The 25,943-nt window shown below is 39.2% G+C and overlaps 1 protein-coding gene across 1 annotated transcript in view; it reads right to left on the bottom strand.

Moving 5' to 3' along the window:
- The window catches only part of COL6A6 (collagen type VI alpha 6 chain), a 118,096-nt gene that overhangs the window by 28,873 nt on the left and 63,280 nt on the right, over nt 1–25,943 (bottom strand). Inside the window, exons 24-32 of the mRNA XM_047100389.1 lie at nt 24,495–24,557; nt 23,651–23,701; nt 21,265–21,300; nt 20,476–20,538; nt 8,937–8,999; nt 7,837–7,872; nt 7,685–7,721; nt 5,801–5,812; nt 2,129–2,622 (exon numbers count right to left, since the gene is read on the bottom strand). Of these exons, the coding sequence (XP_046956345.1) occupies nt 2,129–2,622; nt 5,801–5,812; nt 7,685–7,721; nt 7,837–7,872; nt 8,937–8,999; nt 20,476–20,538; nt 21,265–21,300; nt 23,651–23,701; nt 24,495–24,557 (855 nt within the window). The remainder of the gene's footprint in view (nt 1–2,128; nt 2,623–5,800; nt 5,813–7,684; nt 7,722–7,836; nt 7,873–8,936; nt 9,000–20,475; nt 20,539–21,264; nt 21,301–23,650; nt 23,702–24,494; nt 24,558–25,943) is intronic.

The raw sequence follows: 25,943 nt of genomic DNA, 5'->3' as shown, positions 1-25,943 counted from the left end.
CTATCATAATCAAAACAGTATGGTACTGGCACAAAAACAGACATTTAGATCAATGGAATGGGACAGAGAGCCCAGAAACATATCCATGATTATATGGTCAGTTAATCTTTGATGAAAGAAGAATATGCAATGGGAAAAAGTCTCTTCAACAAATGATGTTAGGAAAACCGGACAGCAACATACAAAAAAGAATGAAACTGGACCACTTTCTTACACTATACCCAAAAATAAACTCAAAATGGATCAAGGAGCTAAAGGTGAGACTTGAAACCATAAAAATCCTAGAAAAGAGGATAGTCAGTAATTTCTCTGACATTGCCATGTATTCTTTTTTTCTGGATATGTCTCCTGAGTCAAGGGAAGCAAAAGCTAAAATAAACTATTGAGAGTACATCAAAATAAGAAACTTCATCACAGTAAAGGAAGCAATCAACACAACTAAAAGGGGACCTACTGAATGAGAGAAGTTATTTGCAAATGACATATTTGATAAAGGATTAGTTTCCAAAATGTATTAAACAACTGATACAACTCAACACCCCCCAAAACAAAGAATCCAATTCAAAATGGCCAGAAGACATGAACAGACATTTCTCCAAAGACGACATCCAGGTGGCCAGCAGACACATGAAAATATCACGCATCACCAGGGAAATTCAAGTCAAAACTACAATGAGATATCACCTCACACCTGTCAGAATGGCTACACCCAAACCTTAAGAAACAACGAGTGTTGGCAAGGATGTGTGGAAAAAGGAACTCTTGTGCGTTGTTGGTGGGAATGTCAACTGGTGCAGTCACTGTGGAAAACAGTATGGAGGTTCCTCAGAAAGTTAAAAATAGAACTACCCTACAATACAGTAATCAAACTACTGGGTATTTACCCAAAGAATATGAAATCACTAATTCAAAGCGATGCATGCACCAGTATGTTAACTGCAGCATAATAATACCAATTTATGGAAGCAGGCCAAGTATCCATTGATAGATGAATGGGTAAAGAAGATATGGTATATATATATATGCAATGGAATATTATTCAGCCATAAAAAGAATGAAATCTTGCTATTTGCAACATGGATGGAGCTGGAGATTATAATGCTAAGCAAAATACATCAGTCAGAGAAAGACAAATGCCGTATGATCTCACTCATACTTGTAATCTAAGAAACAAAAACAAACAAACCAAGGACAAGAGACAAACTAAAAAGAGACTCCTAACTATAGAGAACCAACCGGTGGTTTCCAGAGGAGAAGGGTGGGGAGATGGGACAAATGAGTGAAGGGGATTAAGAACACACGATGAGCACTGAATAATGTGTAGAATTGTTGAATCACTGTCTTGTACATCTGAAACTAATATACCACCGTATGTTAACTATCTTGGAATTACAATAAAAAGCTTAGTAAAAAAAATAAGTTCACATCACAACAAATGATTTTATAATTATGTATGGTGAAATGTTAACTAGGTTTACTCTGGTTATCTTTTCACAATATACACAAATATTAAATCATTATGTTGCACACCTATTAGCTAATATGTTGTATGTCAATTTACCTCAACAAAGGTCCTCTTAATCCCAAGTGGTTTATTTAGGAATGTCACACAGTGAGATTTTAATTCCCAACCTAAGAAGCTATAATCACTAGGATGGCTTTTCTTTCATATAATTGGGATATTTATGATTGGTGACATTATAAAATCGCTCAACTGGTTTTCATGGTACAGCAACTGTTGTTACTCTGGCCACATAAGTGACATCAATGAATGTTTACTGGCCTTCCTGATTGAGTAGCTTTACACCCAGCGGCAACTCAGAATTTCTTGGAAAAGCACTAGAATAGCAAACCTGGGTCCAAATCCTGACACTGTCACGTCTTAGCCATGTGAACCTGGGCATACAGATTTAGCCTCTCCTGGCGGTTTTCTCCTTGATGAAACGGGAATAGCAAGGATACCTATGCCATACATACTACTTGTGAAAATTAAACAGGATAATGCATACAAGGGGCTTAGCACGTTCCTGGCACATAGAAATAAATAGTATAGCTCAATACTTTTTTACGGAGGCTTCCGAATTTAGGCCAAAAAAAAAAAGTTATGTGAAAGGCTTAACCATCTCACCGCAAATGCACGCTTGATGGAGGGCACGTTGCTGAAAGCGATCACGACCGGAATGATGTCAAGGGCACCGAACTCCATGGTGGCCGCGGCAATGGTCTGGGCATCAGTAGACTGACCGCTGCTGAAGAAGGTGGCGATCCTTCGGGTGTGCGCCCCTGGCAGCGTTCGCTTGAAGACATTCCTGGAGATAAACCTCATCGCTTTGCCGATCTCCCTGCTGTCTGAGGACCTCTCGTAAGGAATAGCTTCAATCTTTCTGAGGAGCTGGCTCTTCTTGTAGGCGTCTGAGAAGCGGATGAGGTGCCGGGCGTGGGAGCTGTAGGTGAGGACGGCGATGCGCGCGCCCACCGGGCAGCTGTTCTCCCGGACCCTGACGCCCCTCACCAGGGATGACATCAGCTCCTTCATGCGCTCAAACTCCTGCCTGGTGACATCCCGGGACTGGTCCAAGGCAAACACCAATTCGGTGGGATGCACGGGGCATTCTGGTTTTCCTAAGAGGCAAGAACATGTTCCTTACGTAGCATGCTTAGTTAAAGAAAAATACAGAGAGAGCAAAGAAATTTTAAATGTTAAATACATAAATATTTAAACATTAAAGAAGCATTAAATGCTAAAATGAGCAGCTGAAATACTAAATATTTTCATCTTGAATAAAAATGCTATTTTAAAAACTGAATTTGCCCTTCTAAATACAGCGCAAGAGAAAGTCTACCATTCAATTTGAGTTTTTATGCAATTTTTAAGTTAATGACCAAATTCCTTCTAAATAATAAAAAGCGCACGATATCATGTTTATTGCTAGAACTTTTTACAGTTAGATAAACAAAAACATACATTTTTTTTTAACTTTATAAGGAAATGTAACAGGGGTTAAAATAGGAGTGGGTCCAAAGGCTCTGTTAATTATTTCAGAGAGATTGGAAGTGTCCATTGGAATAGACATGCACTATATAGAAGAGACGATCAGATGTGGAGAGTAGGAACCACACAGACACCTTAGAGCCCTGGCCCAACTACACACTAGCCAAGTGACCTTGTCCAGGTGACTGGTCTTCTCTGTGCCTCACTTCGCTCATCTGTAAAATGCTGTCCTAAGATCTGCCACTGCATAGCCCTGTGTTGAGGATTAAATAAGTCTACACAGGCAAAGCACGTAGGAAAATGGTGCCTGCCATGTAATAGGTGCTCAATTAATGTTAGCCATTAGTATCACAATTATCATTACAGACTTTTTCATTGTGAGAACTCTATCCCTTAACACAGGGAGGAAAGCTTTCACTGATATATTTTTATTTCACAGTTGAAAAGGCAAGTTTCATCAATAAACATACCTTATTACACAGAGAAACGGAATCATTAAACTTGAATGTTCAATGTTAATTTCAGATTTATTTATTCATCTCCATTCATTCATTCTAATGAATCCCGGTACCCTGCACTTATCACAGTTGGCAATTTATATTTGTCTGATTATCTGATTAATGTTTTCCTCTCCATTAAGTGTGGAGATAGGGATTGTGTCTCTCTTGATCTGCCAGATTATTTCTTCCTGCCATTTATTAGGGTTCTAATAAATATTGGCTGAATGAAGAAGAACCAAACAAAGAACATTTCTTTTGCAACAAGTACAGCCATAACAACAAAACCTTAATAATGCGGGAGATGCCTGGTGTGGAGATGCAGGTTGGTAAAAGGATACCACAATGATGCACTTCTCTTAGAGGTGCCTCCTTCTGGTTCAGATGCCAGCAAGTCAAATTCAGAGACAATAAATGTAGCACGAAGGCCACCAGCTCTTTGTAAGAGCTCAGAAACTCAGACCTGCTGGGGCTGGCCTGGGCTGGTCAAGGATCAAGTTCTCCTCTGTGAGGAGCTGGGCTTAGCCCCCACCTTGGCGCTAGATGATTATCTCCTTCTGGTCCTGGACTCTGTGACTTTACAGGCTAAAGGACCAGTAAGAATAAACATTTTACCTCAACTCAAAGTGTGCATCTCAGTGGAAACAGGACATAATTTATTAGTCTGAGTCTAACTTAGAAGGCTGAGCAGATATTTAAAAAAAAAATGAAGTCATGTCAACTTTGCAATAAAAAATGAATGGAAGTATGCCTCAACATGAAAGTGGTTCTTCCAGCTTCTTGTTTGGGCTGTGATTTGCTTATGGAAACAACACGACAATAATACAGCTTCAGGTATAATATAGAGATAAAAGGAAAAAAAAAAGATTCACAGTACTAGGCTGAAATAGGAAAAAATTCAAGTGTTCAGGAAAAAACACCTAAAAGGTAATTCAACTTGCAAAATACATTTTCTGAAATCCAGCAAGCTGTCAGGAACCAGAAGATCATGAAGAACACTGGGCTGGATAGTAGTGGAACCTAGGAGGCCCTCCGTCATCAAGGCACGGATGGCCACGTAGAAACCTAAGGTGGTTCTGTAGCCACACACATGTACACTGATGGCTGCTGATTAGCACAGAGCAGGCAGTGATGAGGAGCAAGACAAGCCAAACCACTGACATGTAACTAATGCACAGCAATGGCAGCCCTCTCCAGGCCACCACCACATTTGACGGGACTACCACAACACTGTCCTAACTAGTCCTCTGGCCTTTAAACTTATCCTTTCCTACAATCTACTCTTCCATAGTGGTCCAAATAAGCTTTAGAAATTCATTCATCAGCTCATGTTCCTCCCTTCATTGCTTCCAATAAACTCTTTAATACCCTCCCATGTCAATGTGAATACAATCCAGGCTCCTTATCCGAGCCTAGAAAGTCCAACTTGATGTGGCTTCTGCTTACTTCATTTTTTCCCATGCCAGTCTCCCCCTCCCTCCCTATATCTCAGGCACACTGGACTTGTGTCAGTTCCTAGAAAATGCCTAGGTCTGTCTGTCCTGTATCATGGCCTCTGCATTTGGTTCTTTCTCTTGGCTCTTATAAGCTGGCCTTCTTTTTATTCTTTAGTCCAAACTCCAATGTCACTGCCTCAAGGAGGAGCTCTCCATCCTAAAGCATTTTTCCCATCCCCTAACATTCTTCTGTGACAGAGCATCCTGTTCTTTATCTCTTTCACAGCAACCTTTGGATTCCGTATTTCGTGCACGTGTTTATCATCTGGACCCTCTGCTAGAATGGAAGCTTCTGAAGACAGGAATTATGTCCATCTTATTCAGCCCTGTGTCCCCAGTACCTAGCACATAATAACACTTTCAATAAATATTTGTGGAGTGACTGAAAACGCAACTAGAGGGCACGGGTTGATGGGTTTATACATAAGGTATACGGTATAAGGGTGTAAGAGGGTAGTTGCCTACTACATCTTAATTCTTAACCACTAGATTACAGAGACAATAGACAGAGAGAGAAAATGAAGGGAGGGAGACTTATTATTACCAAAAAAACCCTAATGGTAAGGTTAATGCTAATGTTACTCATTAAAATATTAATTAAAAGATCAAACCACTTGGTTGAGAAACAGCCAGGAGACTCAGCTAAAGCTGAGCGATTTAGTGGAGGCGGGTCTGTGCTACCAGTATGAGGCAGCAAAGGCAGCTCAGATAAAATTTATATCATTTGGCAGGCAACACTTTGTTTTAACTCGTCTTTCCAGACGTATGACATTTTGGAGCTTGATTATAACTTGCTGTAAATAAGGATTACTTACCATGGCCGCCAGCTGGGGAAGAAGAACAAAGGAGACTGGGTTATTATTTGGTAGAACAGAGTTCGGTACCGTGTAGGGAAGTCATGGCAGTAGAAGCTCTGCCTTGTGTGCTTTTTGCAGATGACTCAAACATCAAGGCAACAGAAAAGGTTTGGAGAAAATGCAGACGGATCCCAGCATCTTGGCAAAAACAAGATGGGAGAAGCGGGACAATATGCAGTCATAAATCAGCAGCCCGCAGCCAGCTGTCAGAGGGAAAGAACCTTTGCCTGGGAAGCAACATTATACTACAGAGAGGCACACGGAATTTGGAAAATTAAAAGGTCCTAACTCTCTTTAATTTTTTCCCCATGTGTGCATCTATAGGTGTTAATTTTATGTATAGACACACAAATACAAATATGTATTTGTGTGTGTGTGTGTGTGTGTGTGTGTGTGAACATCAGAGGTGGATTTACTCTCAAGTAGATGAAGCATAAATAAGCTTTAGGTCGGCACTGTCCAATATGGAAGCCACTAGCCCCATGTGACTATTTACATTTGAATTAAAGTTAAATGAAACAAATTCAGGTTCTCAGTAGCACTAACCATCTTTCAAGTACTCAAAGTCACAGGTGGCTAGCGGCTACTGTATTGAACAGTGTGGTGAAACACCTCTATCGCTGCAGAGAGTTCCGCTCGACCGTGATGCTTTTAACTTCTCACTTGCATGGCACAAGACCCTGAGAAGGGACCTAGCCATGTGTTCATGTGATCATGTGCTTCTAGAAGAGGCAGAAGTCGCTGGTCGTGATTTCCTTTCCTGTTCTAAACCACACTTTCTTTGGAAATAATTTTGTACCTACTTTTGGATTTATAATTTTGTATTAAGCCTCTCAAATTGTAAAAGATTGGGCATCACACTTGGATCTACCTTTGATTCATAATGGTTCACATGACTCCAATGTTAAAAAGCCCACTGTGTTAATTCAGCCCAAAGCAACTGGCCTTCATGACCTTGTATATTTTGAGTCTCATCATGGATGGTTCTGTTATGGTACCAAAAGGGACAGTTACGATCAACACTGCATTCAAAGGTTTAAAAAGGCAATGTCATTGAGACCAAGGCTCTCTGCAGAAACGGGCTCTAGTTTGTCTATTTTTCTTCCTCAAAATACCTTGAAGGAATTTTTCAGTCATAGTGTTTATTTGGGAAGTCACTGCATATTTGTAGATGAACGTCAAATAGTCAATTCTTTACTCGTCTTGTACCTGGAATTCCTTTAATGGTGCTAACATATATTTTTATAGAAGAGGCTGCTATTAGGGCCTTAAAGCAAATTCAAAAGAGCATTTGCCAATCAAAATGCATTTTCCGCTTTAAAAATTTTGAAAGAGAAAAAATATGTAGGCAAAATGAATAATTTTATAAGCAAATCAATCATTCCAACTAAAAGTAATCAAGCATCCTTTCCAGAAAAGAAGTAATAAACAATAAACCAAACTAAATGCTCCCACCCATCAGGACACCCTATTATGACAGCTAGCTTCCACACCAGATGAACTCAATCCTGTGTTATTGTCAGGTATTAATCATCTTTAAAAGTTCAGTGTTACTCTCCACTGATTGATTTCACCATCGGTAGAGTTCTGACCTCCTATCTCAATTTTCCCTAGGTTAAAAGCACTAGATAGATTATTAATTAGTGCTTGCGACAGGTTCCAAAAGACATGATGGCGGTCAAAGAAGGAGTTATGTCTATGCTGACTCAAAATATATGCAGTGGCATCTGTAATTTTAAGAGATTGGCTGGTAAATTGTCTCAATTCTGAGGGCATAATTCACTGCTCTTCTTCTATGAATGCTTTGACAACTTGGGTGATCAATTTAAGCAGGGTACTTACGGCTGTGGTCTCGTACATACTGAATGAGCTCACACGTCTGCAGTTCAAAAATAAAACAAAGAATTAACTGACTGACTGCCAGGTCTTCAAGTCTAAAAATAAATAAACTTAATGAAGTACAGAGCATTTTGTTGGAATCAGGAGATACATACGGAAAATGAAGCCAATCCTCTGGCCCCTTTCACACCCTAGGAAACAAAAGAAATGTGGTCTCATTGCTCCACACACACATCAGTAGCCAGAATGTGCATTACCCTCAGAAAGTGAAATTTTCTAAAGTTTTTATTCTTAAGTTAGAGGGGAAAAAGGAATACATGTAGGAGGATCGTCACCACCAAGTTAAGAGTAACATTCTAGGGGAAATAAATTGGAAGCAGCAACCTTGATGAACACAAACCTCCAAAGGCCACCTTCCTCCAGCCCCATCTCTGGACAACAAGGGTCGTCTAGAATCTAAGGATGAGCTGAAAACACGGGCATGGAGAGCTTTGGAGCAGGTTTATGGCTTAGAATTAGATAAGGATGAACTATCCATTACAGCTGCCCATCCTTAAGGGAGGTTCAGACTTCCTTAACCCTGTGCTTTGCCTTGGCTACCAAACAGCTGAACTGAACCTTCCTCTGTTCCCATCTTTGGTTGGATGACAAAGGGACCAGACTCAAACCGAACATCTGGAAAGGTAATCCCAACAGTGTTCCAAAAATGAATGAATATGCATATATACAGAACTGCCTGGATTGGGAAAAGAACAAAGTGGAATTGGTTTTAATTTCACCTATTCAATTCCATCTTAGCAACAGGAAGAGTCTGGCTACTCTCAAAGAGAGACACCCAAGGAAAAACGCAATCAAGCCCCACCCAAACTCCTGGCAAAAATAAGTTCCATGTGAATGCAACTTTGATCATTTATTGCCTGTTTATTAATTTCCTCCCACTTCCCTTCATTCACTAACCACTTATTGAATATAAGAGGACAAGGATTGGGCAAATAAATTCACTGACAACTGGGAAATCACATTTTAGTCCAATACTTTTCATTTCCTCGCTCAAAATCCCCTCAACTCACAAGAAATGGCAACTGATTTTTAATCAGCATTACCCCCTCCTATCTCAAAGCACATAAATGTGGAAAAGTAGTGAAAATAGTCACTAAGGTGCAAAGACAGAAAGCATACACATTTGGACAATGAAGACTCCATGCACTTTTTATTTAGAAAAGGATCTGGTGTAATTTAGGACTTTTCAACTTACCTTGCGTCCAGGAGGTCCTGGCTCCCCAGGGGATCCCATCTCTCCTGGAAGCCCAGCAGATATCTCAAAGCAGAATTTGTTTATTTTAAAATTATATTTATACATATACGTATAGGTGTCTGTTGTTGTGTTTTAAATGTCAAAGGCAATACGCTTTTGTTTTAGAACACAGAGATTTCCGGAAAACACACAAAAGGAAGAAATCTTTAGCAATTGTTTTGCTCCCAAATAATCCTTGTTAACATTTGATGTCTTTTCTTCTAGTCTTTGACTTTTTTATTCTTCTGGTATTTTTATATGGTTCCATATACATATATTCTTTTAAAATCTAATTTTATACTCTTTCCCGCTATCTTTTAAACTAAATGTATCTCTGGAAATTTTCATGTCATTATTTTTTAAATCACTTTTCATGGCTGCATAATATTTCATTATACAACCATACCATGATTTCTTTCATTTGTCCCTTATTATTGGCATTTAGGTTTGTGGTTGTTGTAATAAGCTACACCACTACAGAATTATATATACAATTCTGATTATTTCCTTAGGGAAGATTGCTAGAACTGGAATTGCTGGATCAAAGGAGATATTTTTACCTAAATGAGATGGTAGATGACAACAAACAAATCAAAAACCCAGAAACACAAAAATTTAAATATAAAAACCTTGAAACAAGAAGAAAATGCTTAAAATTTGGCTGCAGATATTTATCATAAAATAATGAATAACAGCTGTAATAAAAACAATTGATGTTGGCTACTCACTACATGCCAGGAATTTTTCCGTGTGCATTTAACAATATAATTTATCATAAAGAAGGCTAGAATTTAATTTAAAAATTAGGGCAACATTCCTTAGTTCATTCAAAATGCCAAAGGATTTACAATCTTCATAGGAATGAAAAAATGAAGTTGGCTAAAATCAACTTAATTTTTACAAGCATTGTCTAGGAAGCAGGGAATAACTGTTGATGTCCTTTGGGTATTCTACAGTGTGTTGGGTTGAGTGAAAAAAACTTGCTGATCGTATTTACTTTAGAAGATACAGATTAGCCTCTCAGGGTGGGGAGGGAAATGGCAGATTGAACATATGCATTTACACTTCTGCTCCCTCTCAAAGTCGCATTAAAATGATAGTAAGTAGATTTTTTTTTTAAGGCCAAAAAATAAAAAAAATAAATTAAAAAAAATGGAGAGAATGAGAAAGAAGACAATAGCCATAAACCTTCAGAGGCTAGAAAGCAGATGTGTAAGTTTTAAATGACTTAGCTGATCTGAAAAGGCTGTATCCTAAGCCAGCAGCAGGGAAAGCCAAGAACCCCTGTGTTTTATAACACAGTTCTAGAAGGCTCAAGAATTGGCAGCACCTGGTACCTCCAAAAGTGGAGGTGAAAGGGAGGGGTGAAATAAGGAGGACTGGTTGCAAATCAGTTTAGGAATCCCCCAATCTCCTCTCTATTGTCTACAGTTGGGTGAATATCCTTTTTTCCACTCCAACAACAGAGGCAAAACTGAGGTACCTGCACCAGGGAACTCCAGACAGAGTTGAGAGCCGACGGTACAATCCTACAAACAGGGCAATTCAATTAACGTATGTGAAATAGATTTGAGACCCTTCACATTTCCTTTTCCATGTGGCTTCATGAAAGCTACAGTCAGACCTTCATCTTCAGGCAGGAAACTGAAACAATCTTCTCAGGGGAAAGCGACTAGACAAACAAGACCTAAGACATCGATATCAGAGGTCTGGTCAGTAAAGAACTAACTTAGCCAGATCACTCTTCAGTAAAACTTGTAGTTGACCAGCTCTATCAATGTCTTTGGGGCTTCCAATTAGCCTTTTGGTCTTCAATTCTTAAATAGGAAGAGATAGCGCATTCTCCAGACATGCTGGAAATAGAGATCAAAACAGAAAAACACAAACTGTAGGAAAAAGACTATGCTGGGCAAAGAAGACTGTAAAAATACTAATTTGTACCCTCAGAACGATAAGAGAAGATGTTTCAGCTATGAAACAAGGGAGGGTAGTATAAAACATATTTAGAGAACAAAAACAAGCTCTTGAAAATTAAACCATGAAGGGAACATTGTAAAATAATGTCAAAGAAATCTCGCAGAAAGTAGAGCAAAAAGACAACCTGAAAAATAGGAGAGAAAAAAGAGATACGGGGCAGAGGGATTGCCATTTTTTTCCCATCAGAAGCCTTGTAAAATTATATTTGACTCTCTAAATCAGTGGTTCTCAACTAGGGAGAATTTTGTGCCCTTCAAGGGAGAGATTTGACAATGCTTGGAGACATTTTTGGCTGCCATATTGGGGCAGGGTAGAGAAGGGCAGTGCTACTGGAATCTAGTGGGTAGAGGCCAGGGATGCTGGTAACCATCCTATAATTCACAGGACATCCCCAACAGCTAAGAATTATCCAGTCCAAAATGTCAATAGTGCTGAGGTTAAGACACCCTACCTTAAAGTATGTACATGTGTCAACCTGATTAAAAAAATAACCACACAAACACACATATAAACACAAAATAAAATAAGATAGGTTAAAAAATCATGGCAAAGTAAAAGAAAATCCTTCAGTTAGGGGAAAAAAAACAAGATGAAAATTTAGAAAACTAAAAATGTAATCATTCAAAGAAAGCTGAAGAGGCACTCAAAATTTAAGGCAAAACAACCAATCAAAACTTCAGCTTTTTCAGAAGGAAAACCTGGAGGTTTTCAGTGTTTAAACTTCAACTTCAAATACAGAAATATTCACATAGATATGGGAAAAGCAGCTTGGCAGGTGAAGTAATAAATTACAAACAGTGATGAGTTGTGGGGAAAAAAGGAAATTCAAGTAATCAGAGTCCAAAAGAAAAAGTTCACATGCTTCCCACTGGTTCATTGTTTTATAAAAATGATTAATGTGGCATTGGGGGACAAGAACCCAACAAACAGCTGAACTTGTTAGCATGCTTCCAATGTTCAAGAGTAAACTATTTCATTAAAAAGCTAAGGGAGGGGCGCCTGGGTGGCGCAGTCGGTTAAGCGTCCGACTTCAGCCAGGTCACGATCTCGCGGTCCGTGAGTTCGAGCCCCGCGTCGGGCTCTGGGCTGATGGCTCGGAGCCTGGAGCCTGTTTCCGATTCTGTGTCTCCCTCTCTCTCTGCCCCTCCCCCGTTCATGCTCTGTCTCTCTCTGTCTCAAAAATAAATAAACGTTAAAAAAAAATTAAAAAAAAAAATTATAAAAAAAAAGCTAAGGGAAAGGATCCAGAGATATTTCAATGCAGATGACATGTGGATTAATTTGCAAGTCTTTCTAATTATTTTTCTAATTATATCAGTCATTTATATTTGAGAGCCTAATGTTTAAAGGATAGTCGTCCAAAAACATGTATGAGGAAAAGAATTATAGCTGAGATGCAGTCCTCTTAGGAGTAGCAGGATGGAGGGAAAGAGCAGTTTCTTTATTTTATCCCTGAAACCTATATAAATAACATCTACACAGGCAAGATATGTCCAAGATGGTGTCATGGTTAGACCCTGAACTTACCTCCTCCTAAGGGCATACCAAATCTACACCTACCTATAGAGCAATCTATTCTGAAGAACTGAGGGCTGACAACATCTGCACAACAAAGGATAGAGGGACCACAAAGAGAATGGCAGGAGAGATGGAAGAGAGACAGAAACCACAGAAAACCCACCCCTGAAGCCATGAACTGCAGTGCTATAAACATTCTCCAGGATAGATTACATTAGGCCATAAAACAAGTATCAAAAAATTTAAGAAGACTGTAATTATATCAAGCATCTTTTCTAATCACAATGGGATGAAACTAGAAATCAATCGCAAGAAAACTGGAAAAAAACATAAATATGTGGACGCTAAACATCATGCTATTAAACAACCAATGGTCACTGAAGAAATCAAAGAGGAAATTAAAAAAAATACATACCTAGAGGGAATCCTGGGAAGATGGTGGTATAGGAGGATGCTGGGCTCACCGCGCATCCTGCTGATCACTTAGATTCCACCTACACCTGCCTAAATAACCCAGAAAACCACCAGAAGACTAGCAAAATGGAGTCTCCGGAGCCAAGCGCAGACAAGAGGCCCACGGAAGAGGGTAGGAAGGGCAGCAAGGCAGTGCGCGCTCCACGGACTGGCGGGAGGGAGCCGGGGCAGAGGGGCGGCCTGCCGGCCAAGCAGAGCCCCCGAGTCTGGCTGGCAAAAGCGGAGGGGCCAGAGTGTGTTCTGACAGCAAGCGGGACTTGACATGTGGAAGGTTATAAGCTAACAGCTCTGCTCGGAGAACGGGAGGGCTGGAGGACAACAGGAGGGAGAGTTGTTGAGCCCCGGACGACAGAGCTCAGCTTGGCGGGGAACAAAGACGCTCACCAGCGCCATCTCCCTCCCCCATCCCCCAGCCAAAATCCCAAAGGGAACCAGTTCCTGCCAGGGAACTTGCTTGCTCCTCGCAAACACCCAACGCTGTGCTTCTGCGGATCCATCCCTCGGGCGGGTCTGACTCCCTCCCAGTGCCGCAGGGCCCTCCTGAAGCGGATCTCCAAAGGAAAAGCGAGCTGAGCCTGCCCCTCCCGCCCCTGTGCACCTTGCAGATCCACCCCAGCTAATACGCCAGATCCCCAGCACCACAAGCCTGGCAGTGTGCAAGTAGCCCAGACGGGCCATGCCACCCCACAGTGAATCCTGCCCCTAGGAGAGGGGAAGAGAAGGCACACACTAGTCTGACTGTGGCCCCCTCGGTGGGCTGGGGGCAGACATCAGGTCTGACTGTGGCCCCACCCACCAATGCAAGTTATTCAAGACAGCACAGGGGAAGTGCCCCGCAGTTCCCCACCACTCCAGGGACTACCCAAAAGGACGAAACGGAAGAATTCCCCTCAAAAAAAGTCCAGGAAATAACAACAGCTAACGAACTGATCAAAAACGATTTCAACAATATAACAGAAAGTGAATTTAGAATAATAGTCATAAAATTAATCGCTGGGCTTGAAAACAGTATAAAGGACAGCAGAGACTCTCTTGCTACAAAGATCAAGGGACTAAGGAACAGCCAGGAGGAGCTAAAAAAATGCTATCAATGAACTGCAAAATAAAATGGAGACAACTATGGCTCGGATTGAAGAGACAGAGGAGAGAATAGGTGAACTAGAAGATAAAATTATGGAAAAAGAAGAAGCTGAGAAAAAGAGAAAAAGAGAAAAAGATCTTCAATGTGATGAACAGAAAAAAATATGCAGCCGAGAATCCTTTATCCAGCAAGTCTGTTATTTAGAATAGAAGGAGAGATAAAGGTCTTCCCAAACAAACAAAAACTGAAGGAATTCGTCACCACTAAATCAGCCCTACAAGAGATCCTAAGGGGGATCCTGTGAGACAAAGTACCAGAGACATTGCTACAAGCATGAAACCTACAGACATCACAATGACTCTAAACCCATATCTTTCTATAATAACACTGAATGTAAATGGACTAAATGCGCCACCAAAGGACTTAGGGTATCAGAATGGATAAAAAAACAAGACCCATCTACTTGCTGTCTACAAGAGACTGATTTTAGACCTGAGGACACCTTCAGATTGAAAGTGAGGGGATGGAGAACTATTTATCATGCTACTAGAAGTCAAAAGAGAGCTGGAGTAGCCATACTTATATCAGACAAACTAGACTTTAAATTAAAGGCTGTAACAAGAGATGAAGAAGGGCATTATATAATAATTACAGGCTCTATCCATCAGGAAGAGCTAACAATTAGAAATATCTATGCACCGAATATGGGAGCCCCCAAATATATAAAACAATTACTCACAAACATAAGCAACCTTATTGATAAGAATGTGGTAACTGCAGGGGACTTTAACACTCCACTTACAGAAATGGATAGATCATCTAGACACACGGTCAATAAAGAAACAAGGGCCCTGAATGATACGTTGGATCAGATGGACTTGACAGATATATTTAGAAGTCTGCATCCCAAAGCAACAGAATATACTTTCTTCTCGAGTGCACATGGAACATTCTCCAAGATAGATCACATACTGGGTCACAAAACAGCCCTTCATAAGTATACAAGAATTGAAATCATACCATGCATAGTTAAAAAAAAATACCTAGAAACAAATGAAAATGGAAACACAATGGTTCAAAGTCTCTGGGTTGCAGTAAAAGCAGTTCTAAGGGGAAAGTTTATATCAATGCAGGGCTACCTCAATAAAAGAGAAACATCTCAAATAAATTATCTAACCAATACCTAAAGGAACAAGAAATAAAAGAAGAAACAAAGCCCAAAGTTAGAAGGAAATAATAAAGACCAGAGCAAAAATAAGTGAAATAGAGGCTAAAAAAAATCATAGGAAACATTAATGAAACTAAGAGCTGGTTCTTTGAAAAGCTAAACAACATTGATAAACCTTTAGCCAGACCCATCAAGGAAAGAGAGAGAGAGAAGACTTAAATTAGAATTAAGAGACAAGGTAGAATTGACAGCACAGAAGTATAAAGGATCAAAAGAGACTACTCTGAAAAATTATATGCCAACAAATTGGATAACCTAGAAGAAATGAATAAATTCCTAGAAACATATTGTTTCCAAGACTGAATCAAAAAAGAAAATCTGAACAGACCAATTATCAGTAATGAAATTGAATTGTTAATTAAAAAAAAAAAACTTATAACAAACAAAAATCCAGGACCAGATGGCTTCACAGGTGAATTCTACCAAACATCTGAAGAAGATTTAATACCTACCTTTCTCAAACTATTCCAAAACACAAAGAGGAAGGAAAACTTCCAAATTCATTCTATGAGGGCAGCATTACCTTTATACCAAAATTGGGGTGTGGGGGGGAAACCCACTACAAGCAAAGAAAATTACAGGCCAATATCCCTGATGAATATAGATGCAAAAATTCTCAACAAACTATTAGCAATTCTAATTCAGCAATACATTATAAAGGTCATCCACCACAGTCAAGCGGGATTTATTCCAGGGTGTGAGACAGGTTCAATACCCACAAATAAAATAAATCAAGTTGTTGTATCAAGACAACACATTAACGAAATGAAGACTAAAATCATATGCTCATCTCAATAGATGCAGAAAAAGCTTTGACAAAATCCCAGCATCCATTCATGACAAAAACTCTCAACAAAATAAGTTTAGAGGGAACCTGCCTCAACTTAATAAAAGCCTTATATGAAAAATCTACAGCTAACATCATATTCAGTGGTACAAAACTGAAAGCATTTCTTCTGAGATCAGGAACAAGACACTATCTGCAGATGACATTATATACAGAAAACCCTAATGAGTCCATCAGAAAACTATGAAAATAAAGGAATTCAGTAAAGTCACAGGATACAAAATATAAGAAATCCCTTGCATTTCTGTACACTAATAACAAAGTAGCAGCAAGAAAAATTAAGAAAAAAAAATCCCATTTGTAATTGTACCAAGAAGAATAAAATGCCCTGGAATAAATTTAACCAAGTAGGTGAAAGACCTATACTATGAAAACTATAGGACACTGATGAAAGAAAATGAAAACACAAGGAAGTAGAAAGATATCCTATGCTCATGGACTAGAAGAATTCATATTGTTAAAAATGTTCATACTACCCAAAGCAATCTACAGATTCAGTGCAATCCCTATCAAAATACCAGTGGTATTTTTTACAGAACTAGAATAAGTAATCCTAAAATTTATATGGAACCATAAAAGACCCTGAATACCCAAAGCAATTTTGAGAAAGAAAAACAAAGTTGGAGGTATCACAATGTCAGATTTCAAGATATACTACAAAGCTATAGTAATCAAAATGGTATGATAGTGGCACAGAAACAGACACATAGATCAATACAAAAGAATGGAAAACCCAGAAATACATCTATGCTTATATGGTCAATTAATCTATGACAAAGGAGGCAAGAATATACAATATGGAAAAGACAGTCTTTTCAACACATGATGCTGGGAAAATTGGACAGCTACAAGCAAAAGAATGAAAGCAGACCACTTTCTTATACCATACACAAACATTAACTCAAAATGGATTAAGGACCTGAATGTAAAACTTGAAATCATAAAACTCCTCAAAGAAAACATAGGCACTAATCTGGATCTGTCTCCTCGTGCAAGGGAAACAAAAGCAAAAATAAATGAGACTATTATCAAACTAAAGAGCTTTTGTGCAATGAAGGAAACCAGCAACAAAATGAAAAGGCAACCTTACTGAACGAAAGAAAATATTTGCAAAAGGTATATCCAATTAGGAGTTAATATCCAAAATATATAAAGAACGCATACAACACACACACACACACACACACACACACACACACACAAAATCTGGTAAAAAAAAAATGGCAGATAACTCGAATAGGCATTTTTCCAAAGAAAACATACAGATGGCCAACAAACATGTGAAAAGATGCTCAACATCAGTCATCATCAGGGAAATGCAAATTACAACCACTAGGAGATATCACCTCACACCTGTCAGAATGCCTAAAATCAAAAACACAAGAAACGACAAGTTTTGGTTGGAGAAGATGTGGAGAAAAAGGAACCTGGTGTACCGTTGGTGGAAATGTAAATTGGTGCAGCCACTGTAGGAAACAGTAGAGAGGTTCCTCAAAAAATTAAAAATAGAAATACCATATGGCCCAGTAATTCACAGATGCTTACCCAAAGAAAATGGAAATGTTAATTTGAAAAGGTATATGCACTCCTGTATTTATTGCAGCATTATTTTTTTAATGTTTATTTATTTTTGAGAGAGAGAGAGAGGGAGGGGCAGAGAGAGAAGGCGGAGGAGGTGGGGGGCCGGTGGAGACAGGGGATCTGAAGCAGGCTCCACACTAATAGCAGTGAGCCCGATGTGAGGCTTGAATTCACAGACTGCAAGATCAGGACCTAAGCCGAAGTTGGATGCTCAACCGACTGAGCCACCCAGGCGCCACTACTGTAGCGTTATTTACAGCAGCCAAGATTTGGAAGCGGCCTAAGTGTCTATCAGTAGACTAATGGATAAAGATGTGATACGCACACATGCACACACACACAAAAACAAATCTGGTCAAAAAACGGGCAGAGGGCTTGAACAGCTATTTTTCTAAAATGACATACAGATGGCCAACAGCCTCATGAAAATCTGCTCAACAGCATTCATCATCAGGGAAAAGAATATCAAAACCACAGTGAGATATCACTTTATACCTACCAGAAAGGCTAGATTCAAAAAGATAAGAAATAACAAGAGTTTGCCAAGGATGTGGAGAAAAGGGAACCCTGGTACACTGCTGGTAGAAATGTAAATTGTTGCAGACAGTATGGAGGTTCCTCAAAATATCAAAAATAGAAACACAATATGACCCAGTAATTCCACTTCTGAATGTTTACTCAAAGAAAATAAAAACAGTAATCTGAAAAGATAAACATCCTTAGCAATGTTAAGTGTCAATCAACAGATGAATGGATAAAGAAGATGGGATATATATTGCAGTGGAATGTTAATCATAAAAAGAATAAAATCTTGCCATTTGTGGCAACATGGATAGACTCTAGGTTATTATGCTAAGTGAAGTAAGTCAGAGAAAGACAAATACCATAGGATTTCACTTATATGTAGAATCTAAAAAAATAACACAAATGAACAAAGAAACAACAACAGAAGCAGAAATAGACTCATGGATAGAAGGGACAACCAAATTGGTGGTTGCCAGAGGGGAGGTGGGTGGAGGGGTGGGTGAAGTGGGTGAAAGGGGTTAAAAGGCAGACTCACGGTTATAAAATAAATATGTCATAGGGATGAAAAGTACAGCAGAGGAAATATGATCAATAATATTGTAATATATGGTGACAGATGGTGACTATACATCATGGTAAGCACTTTGTAATCTATGTAATTTCTATGTTGCACACCTGAAACTAATATAATATTGTATATCAATTGTATTTCAATAAAAATTTTAAAATCCTGGGGGCACCTGGGTGGCGCAGTCGGTTAAGCGTCCGACTTCAGCCAGGTCACGATCTCGCGGTCCGTGAGTTCGAGCCCCGTGCGTCAGGCTCTGGGCTGATGGCTCAGAGCCTGGAGCCTGTTTCCGATTCTGTGTCTCCCTCTCTCTCTGCTCCTCCCCCGTTCATGCTCTGTCTCTCTCTGTCCCCCCAAAAAAAAAAAAAAAAAAAGTTGGAAAAAAAAATTTTTAAATCCTGGAGAGTCATAGAGGTAGAAATGGCCAAGTGTAATGCAAAAGAGAATGAACACATAGGAGAGCATACAAGCCACCACACAATCCCTTAGAAGAGCAGGCAATTAAACAGTGGGGTTTTTTTTCCTAAAAAAACCCAATCTCTGTACATAAAGCTGTTGTGCTTAATAAAAACTCAGATCAGGATAAAATTAACCACAGTGACAAAACTGGAAAACCACCTCAAGTATCAAGTTATATCAGACTTTGTTTTTCTTTTCCTGTTAATTAATATGGTGTTAACATCAGTTTACCCAGTCAGTGCTGTGCTGAAGAAAAAAAAAACAAAGAAATTTATTGAGAGACAATGATCAGAAGAATGTCTCTTTCACAAAGCAGCCACGTCATTTATACACAGTGGAAATATAAAAAGTCAACCAATGCAAAAATCCATTCTTAACCCGCTGGAACCCAAATATGCCAATGCCTATGAGCTATGCTGGACACAGGCATTAGGAAATTTCCAAGTCCCCCTGTGGAATAATAAGGACATATTCAGTCACATAATAAATGGAAACACTTTTTCATAAAAATTAAGACACACTCTCTTAAGCTAAATGGGTATTAAGCTAAATACCTCATCAAAAGTGGTTTAACAAAACCTTAATAGTGAAGAACAAGACGCCAACGGGCCTTAGGCTGCACTAAATCTGCCAGGGAGACAGAATGAAACTGACCATATTTTCCAGTGCAAATTTTTGACTACAAGGATTCCTATAACAAAGTCTTATTTCCAGTGTTAAGAATGAAGGGGCGCCTGGGTGGCTCAGTTGGTTAAGTGTCTGACTTCAGCTCAGGTCATGATCTCTCACGGTTCATGAGTTCAAGCCCCACGTCGGGCTCTGTGCTGACAGCTCAGAGCCTGGAGCCTGCTTCAGATTCTGTGTCTCCCTCTCTTTCTGCCCCTCCCTCACTCACACTGTCTCTCTCTCTCTCTCTCAAAAATAAACTTAAAAAAAAAAAAAAAAAGAATGGTACGTTGGCAGCCAGAATGGGTGAACTTGTTCACTAAGAGCATATACGTCTTTGCCTTCTTGCTGGCATTGAAGGAGGAGTCATATATCCATTTCCTTCCCCAGGTATGCCTTAACAACACACACACACACACACACACACACACACACACACACACACACATTTTGCAAGTCTTGAGGAACATTTTGCAAGTCTTGAGGAACAAGTAACAACTCAAATGAGTATAAAACCATGGGAAGGACTTCCCAAAGTAGCCGAGGTTGTAAGACCTTGGAATCTAAGATGCTTACCGTTTTGCCTCTGGCTCCTTTGGGTCCAGTTTCTCCTGGACCACCACGGTCCCCAGTCTCACCCTAATTAAGTTCAGAAAAATAAAATGGTAATTAAAATCCAAGAGCCACATCTCAATGTGTTTTTAAACTGATTCCAACACGAAGACATTTTTCATATACATTTTAATCTTCAAGAGTCTTCTCTGAAGTGTCTGCCCTCCCCCTCCTCCTTTCTCCCCTCCCCCGTTTTATGGCTCTCTACACAGCACAGGGCTGCCTCATTGTTTTACTCTGCCTCCCTCTTTCCAGCCACAACACAGTCAGCTCAGAGACATGAACTGTCCGTGCTTTTTATTCTGCTCCCTGATCGAATCACAGAACTTGGCATTTACTGAACTCACTAAATGTTTCTAGCAAAAGTGAAAGCTTTAAGGTAGAGGGCATCATTACTAACTTATTATCAGAAGGTGATTTATAATCACATTGGAAAAACCGAGCCAGGTGAAGGCAGGTTTTGGGTTTCTTTACAATTTACTTTCCTTTGAGCCAAGAAGAAAACACATTATGATAGAGGGGAAGGAGTCCATGTGAGAAGAAAAATAAAGGTGATTTTTTTCCTTTACTTATGAATTTAAAAACTAGAAATGAAATTTTAAAAAAAGCCTGCTTCTCTCTCTCCCCCCTTTTCCTCATAAAGGTTTCTTTTTATTCATTGATCATTAACTATTCTTCTATCATCCTAGGATACATTTCACAGCCTCAGGAGTATTTCTGATTGATCTCTACTTAATATGAAGTGCACGGTACCTTAGGTCCACTTTCTCCAGGAAATCCTTCTTGCCCCTATAATTAACAGTATGGAAAATTAATATACGTATCACTGATGTAGGTTTGCCCTGACTTTGATTTTGCCTGCTGCCTCATTTGGTTTTAGTATCTCTGAATCAGCGAAGGGCCAAAACAACTATAAATGAAAATGTACAACATTACTTGAGAAACTAGCTCCAATTTCTAAATTAAACTGTACCAAAATATCATGACAACCTAAGTGGATAAATGCACACATCTGAGGAATTATAAAGCAGCTCTCCTTCTACTGGAGATACATAACAGGACAGCTGGTAATATGGCCAAGTGTCTCTGAAATAGTCCTCTTAGAACATATTTCAATGGAGAAATTTGGGAAACCTAGAGTTTAAATGTGATCATTTGTTTTCTGGTTCCCTGTTTACCTTACTTAGTCCATAGACTATAATTGAGGATGTCTGATAATCCCCACTTGATGAAAAAACAATGATTTAAACTGAAGTTTATTTTCTGATTATTAAATGTAGTATCTCCTCAAACATATATAAAATAGAAAAGAATGGAAAGAAGAAAAATTACTCAAATCTCACTACCCAGAACGAACCGTTAGAAATGGTTTGTCCTGTTTTCTTATTTTTAGGGTGCCTGGGTGGCTCAGTCGGTTAAGCATCCACCTTCAGCTCAGGTCATGATCTCACAGTTGACGAGTTCGAGCCCTGTGTCGGGTTCTGTGCTGACAGCTCAGAGCCTGGAGCCAGCTTCAGACATGTGTCTCCCTCTCTCTCTGCCCCTCCCCTGTTCATGCTCTGGATCTCTCTCTCTTGCTCTCAAAAATAAACATTAAAGGGGCGCCTGGGTGGCGCAGTCGGTTAAGCGTCCGACTTCGGCCAGGTCACGATCTCGCGGTCCGGGAGTTCGAGCCCCGCGTCGGGCTCTGGGCTGATGGCTCAGAGCCTGGAGCCTGTTTCCGATTCTGTGTCTCCCTCTCTCTCTGCCCCTCCCCCGTTCATGCTCTGTCTCTCTCTGTCCCCAAAATAAATAAACGTTGAAAAAAAAAATTAAAAAAAAGATAATAAACATTAAAAAAAGTTAAAAAAAATATTTTGTCCTATTTTATTATTTTTTATTTTTTTAATTAAAAACATTTTTTTTAATGTTTATTTATTTTTGACAGACAGAGCACAAGCAGGGGAGGGGCAGAAAGGGAGAGAAACACAGAATCTGAATCAGGCAGGCTCCAGTCTCTGAGCTGTCAGCACAGAGCCCGATGTGAGGCTCAAACCCACAAACTGTGAGATCATAGTTTGAGCCGAAGTCGGCGCTCAACAAACTGAGCCACTCAGGTGCCCCTAGTCATTTTTTCTTTAAGCCCTCCAAAATGCATTTTTTAGCATAATTGGGATAAGTATTCTTTTCTAATTTTTTACATAACTACAAACTTCATATATATTCATTTTAAAGAGGGTGAATATTCTAATGCTATTAGCTACTTAATATTTCTCTTTTATCAGATATTGAGATTGTTTTCAATTATTCTGTAAAGAAAATTTCACTGGAAATGCCTCATTCATTAGTGATTTTTTTTTCAAAGAAATTTTAGCTTTTTGGGGTTTATTTTTCCAGACAGTCTCTTGCATCATTCCTAGTGGGATTTCACTTGGAATTAATTGATCCTTTATAATGTTTTAGACTTTCCAACAAGACTTTGGTATGTCTCCATTTAGTAAAGTTTTATATTTCAGTAATTATTTGTCATAGGTCTCAAATATTTTGCAGAAGGAATATTCTTAACTACATAATCTTTTTGTGGATACTGTTATTATGATTTCTAAGTGGTTATTATTTATATACAGAAATCACTGGTTTTGTAAATTTATCTTACTTCCAGATCCTTAAATATTCAAAATATAAAGTTATAATTCTGATACAAAGTTAAAAGTTTTTATTTTTGAGTTATTGCTTGGCTCAGTGCACGTTAAAAAGGCCCCGTGAAATGTCTCACTAATGGTTAAACAGATTAAGAGAACAAATTTTGGAATGCCTCCCTGAATAAACTCGAGCACAGAGCTGCTAAGATTAGAGGCACTGTTCAGGCTGTAAAAAGTCAGGCTCTGGCTGCACATCTCTACAGAGAACAGAAAATTAATTTCAAGTTTCAATTGTTGCCTGTGCCTTAAACCATCAAATTGTATTTTCTTCTACCACATTCTCCAAGGGATATCAGCAAGTAAGTTATCAAAATCTATCTCTAAATATCCAAGACTGCCCTATTCACTGCTTTTTTTTCCCTCTTAAATGTAACAAAACAAAACAAAAAAAACCAACAAACCTAAAAAAAGCACAAAAAATAAATGAAAATTTTCAGCTTCCAGTCAATGTGTCTTACCTTTGCTCCTTTCCTTCCAATGCTACCATAACCTGGAGGGCCATCATCGCCCTGTAAACAAAGGCATTAATTACAAACATCCGAGACTACAGACTGGAGGCAGGCTTATCCACAAGAAAACAAGACACCCAGTTTTTTGGTTTGATTAGGAGAAATTAGGAAGCAGGATACTTCCTCTGGAGCTGGCCACTGACATTTGGTGATAGTAGCACTAAAGATAACTCTCAGTGACAGATATAGACCGTGCACTGTCCCTTAGTCTCACTTGTTTCATCTGTAAAGTGGAACTAAAAGTTATAACCACTCATGATGTTATTATGAGGACCGAATGAGAAAATTTGAGGCATACAGTCATGTCAATAAAAGGAGGTAGTGGTGCTTCTGTTTAACACCTGTATTTTTAACACCTTAGCTCTAATCCATTTTCAGTTTGCTAGATGAAAATAAGGCCTTCTAAATTCTTGGTCAATGGCTACTGTCAGACCCTTGCAGAAGAAGGTCTTTGTGACAAGTCCTGAGCTCTGGGGGAGGGTGGGCTGGGTTTCTGATGAACAGATTCTGATGGGCGGAAAGGATAGAAGAAGGGTTACGGGGATGCTCAAGACACGTTTTTGTCCAGTTTATCATTTGGCTTTAAAAGCATCCTGGCCAGGGTGTTTGGTACAGGCAAGTGGCCACCTTAGGAAAGGAACTAATTCAAGTTAAGGATAATATCTCAGTTTCTGGAAAGCTAAAAGCTAGACTGGGGTGGTATCTTTAATACATGCCCCAGAGAACCATACAAGATATCTATTGAAATAAAAGATTCCAAGGGCCACGTCAAAAGTAGGGATCAAATACAAACCGGCAAGCCTCGAGGACCGGGGAGGCCAATAGGTCCTCTTTCTCCCAAATCTCCAGGTTCCCCCTGTCAAACAAAACAGTGAAATGTGTCTTTGTCAGGCTTGTTATTATTTTTTTATAAAGGAAATGAGCAGTGACAGTACTAAGATAATAGTTAGTTATACAACTGCATCCATGTCATTGTACCGAACACAGTGCAATGGCTTTGTGGTCAGGACTGCGAGTTGTATAAGCAATGCAAGGAATTGGCTGTTGTTGGCTAGTGAGGTCTCCTACATTGACAAATGAAGTCCCAGCAAGACTGATACATTGTTTAGTGCAAGTTGCCATCTTGGCAGCTCAGTACCATGAACCGCACCCTTGGAAATGTCTTACCATGAGTCAAAGAAGAAGCTCTGTACTGTTTTAAAAAATTAACAAAACTGTTTTCCAAGATGATCCATCAAATCATCTGGCTGCTGCAAAGACAACAGACTTCTTAATCTAGTTTTAAGTGCTAATCAAGATAACCAAGTTAGCACGACATTCATGGCAATTGTTTCTGACTTCTGACTAGTAGACCATCTACTGTGGGTTATAAATCAATCTCAGGATTATGTTGAGTAAAGTCCAGCTACTTGGGAAAGTTAACACAGCTCTACAAAAGAAGGTTAACTCCTTTTCTTAAAAAAAAAAAAAAAAAGAAAGAAAAGAAAAAAGATGTTAGATTTTAGGTTTACATAAATGGCAAGGTAGTACAGAGAGTTTGTATACACTCCACATATAGCTTCCCCTATTGTTAGCATTATATTAGTTACATTAGTAGGGCCCATTTATCACAATGCATAAATGAATACTGATTCATTCTTATTAACTAAAGCCCATACTTTATTCAGTTTTTTTTTTTTTTTAAGTTTTTACTTAATATCCTTTTTCTCTTCCAGGATCCTATCCAAGATACCATATCATGTCTTCTTAAGTTCCTTTAGACTGTGACACAGTTTATCAGATTTTCCTTGTTTTTGAGGACCTTGATGGTTTTGAGGAGTACTGCTGAGGTATTCTGTAGAATGTCCCTCAACTGGGGTTTTTCTCATGATTACGGTGGATTTTATGGGTTTAGGGGGTAAAGATCACAGAGGTAAAGTGCCATTCTCATTACAACATAACAAGAGAACATTCTATCAACATGGCTATCACTATTGATGTTAACCTTGACCATTTGGCTGAGGTAGTGTTGGTCACGTTTCTCCACTATCTAGTCATTCCCTGTCTTTCCCATAATGTACTCTTTAGAAAGGAGTGTGGAAATGTACCCAGCCCACACTTTGGGAGTGGGAGTGGTTAAGTCATTTTTAAAGACAGAAAGGCAACCAGTTAAGTGTGAGAAGTGCAAATGGACAAATGTCCACTAGCACTGAACTCAGAGTAATACAGAGTTGGATTCCATGGCTGGGAAGCAGAAGATCAC

This window comes from Lynx rufus, unplaced genomic scaffold (genome assembly GCF_022079265.1).
Source record: "Lynx rufus isolate CCGP_SWC_20201006 ecotype Redwood Valley unplaced genomic scaffold, mLynRuf1.p SCAF_5, whole genome shotgun sequence".
NCBI classification, from domain to species: domain Eukaryota; kingdom Metazoa; phylum Chordata; class Mammalia; order Carnivora; family Felidae; genus Lynx; species Lynx rufus.
This window is presented reverse-complemented; position numbering and strand designations above follow the sequence as displayed.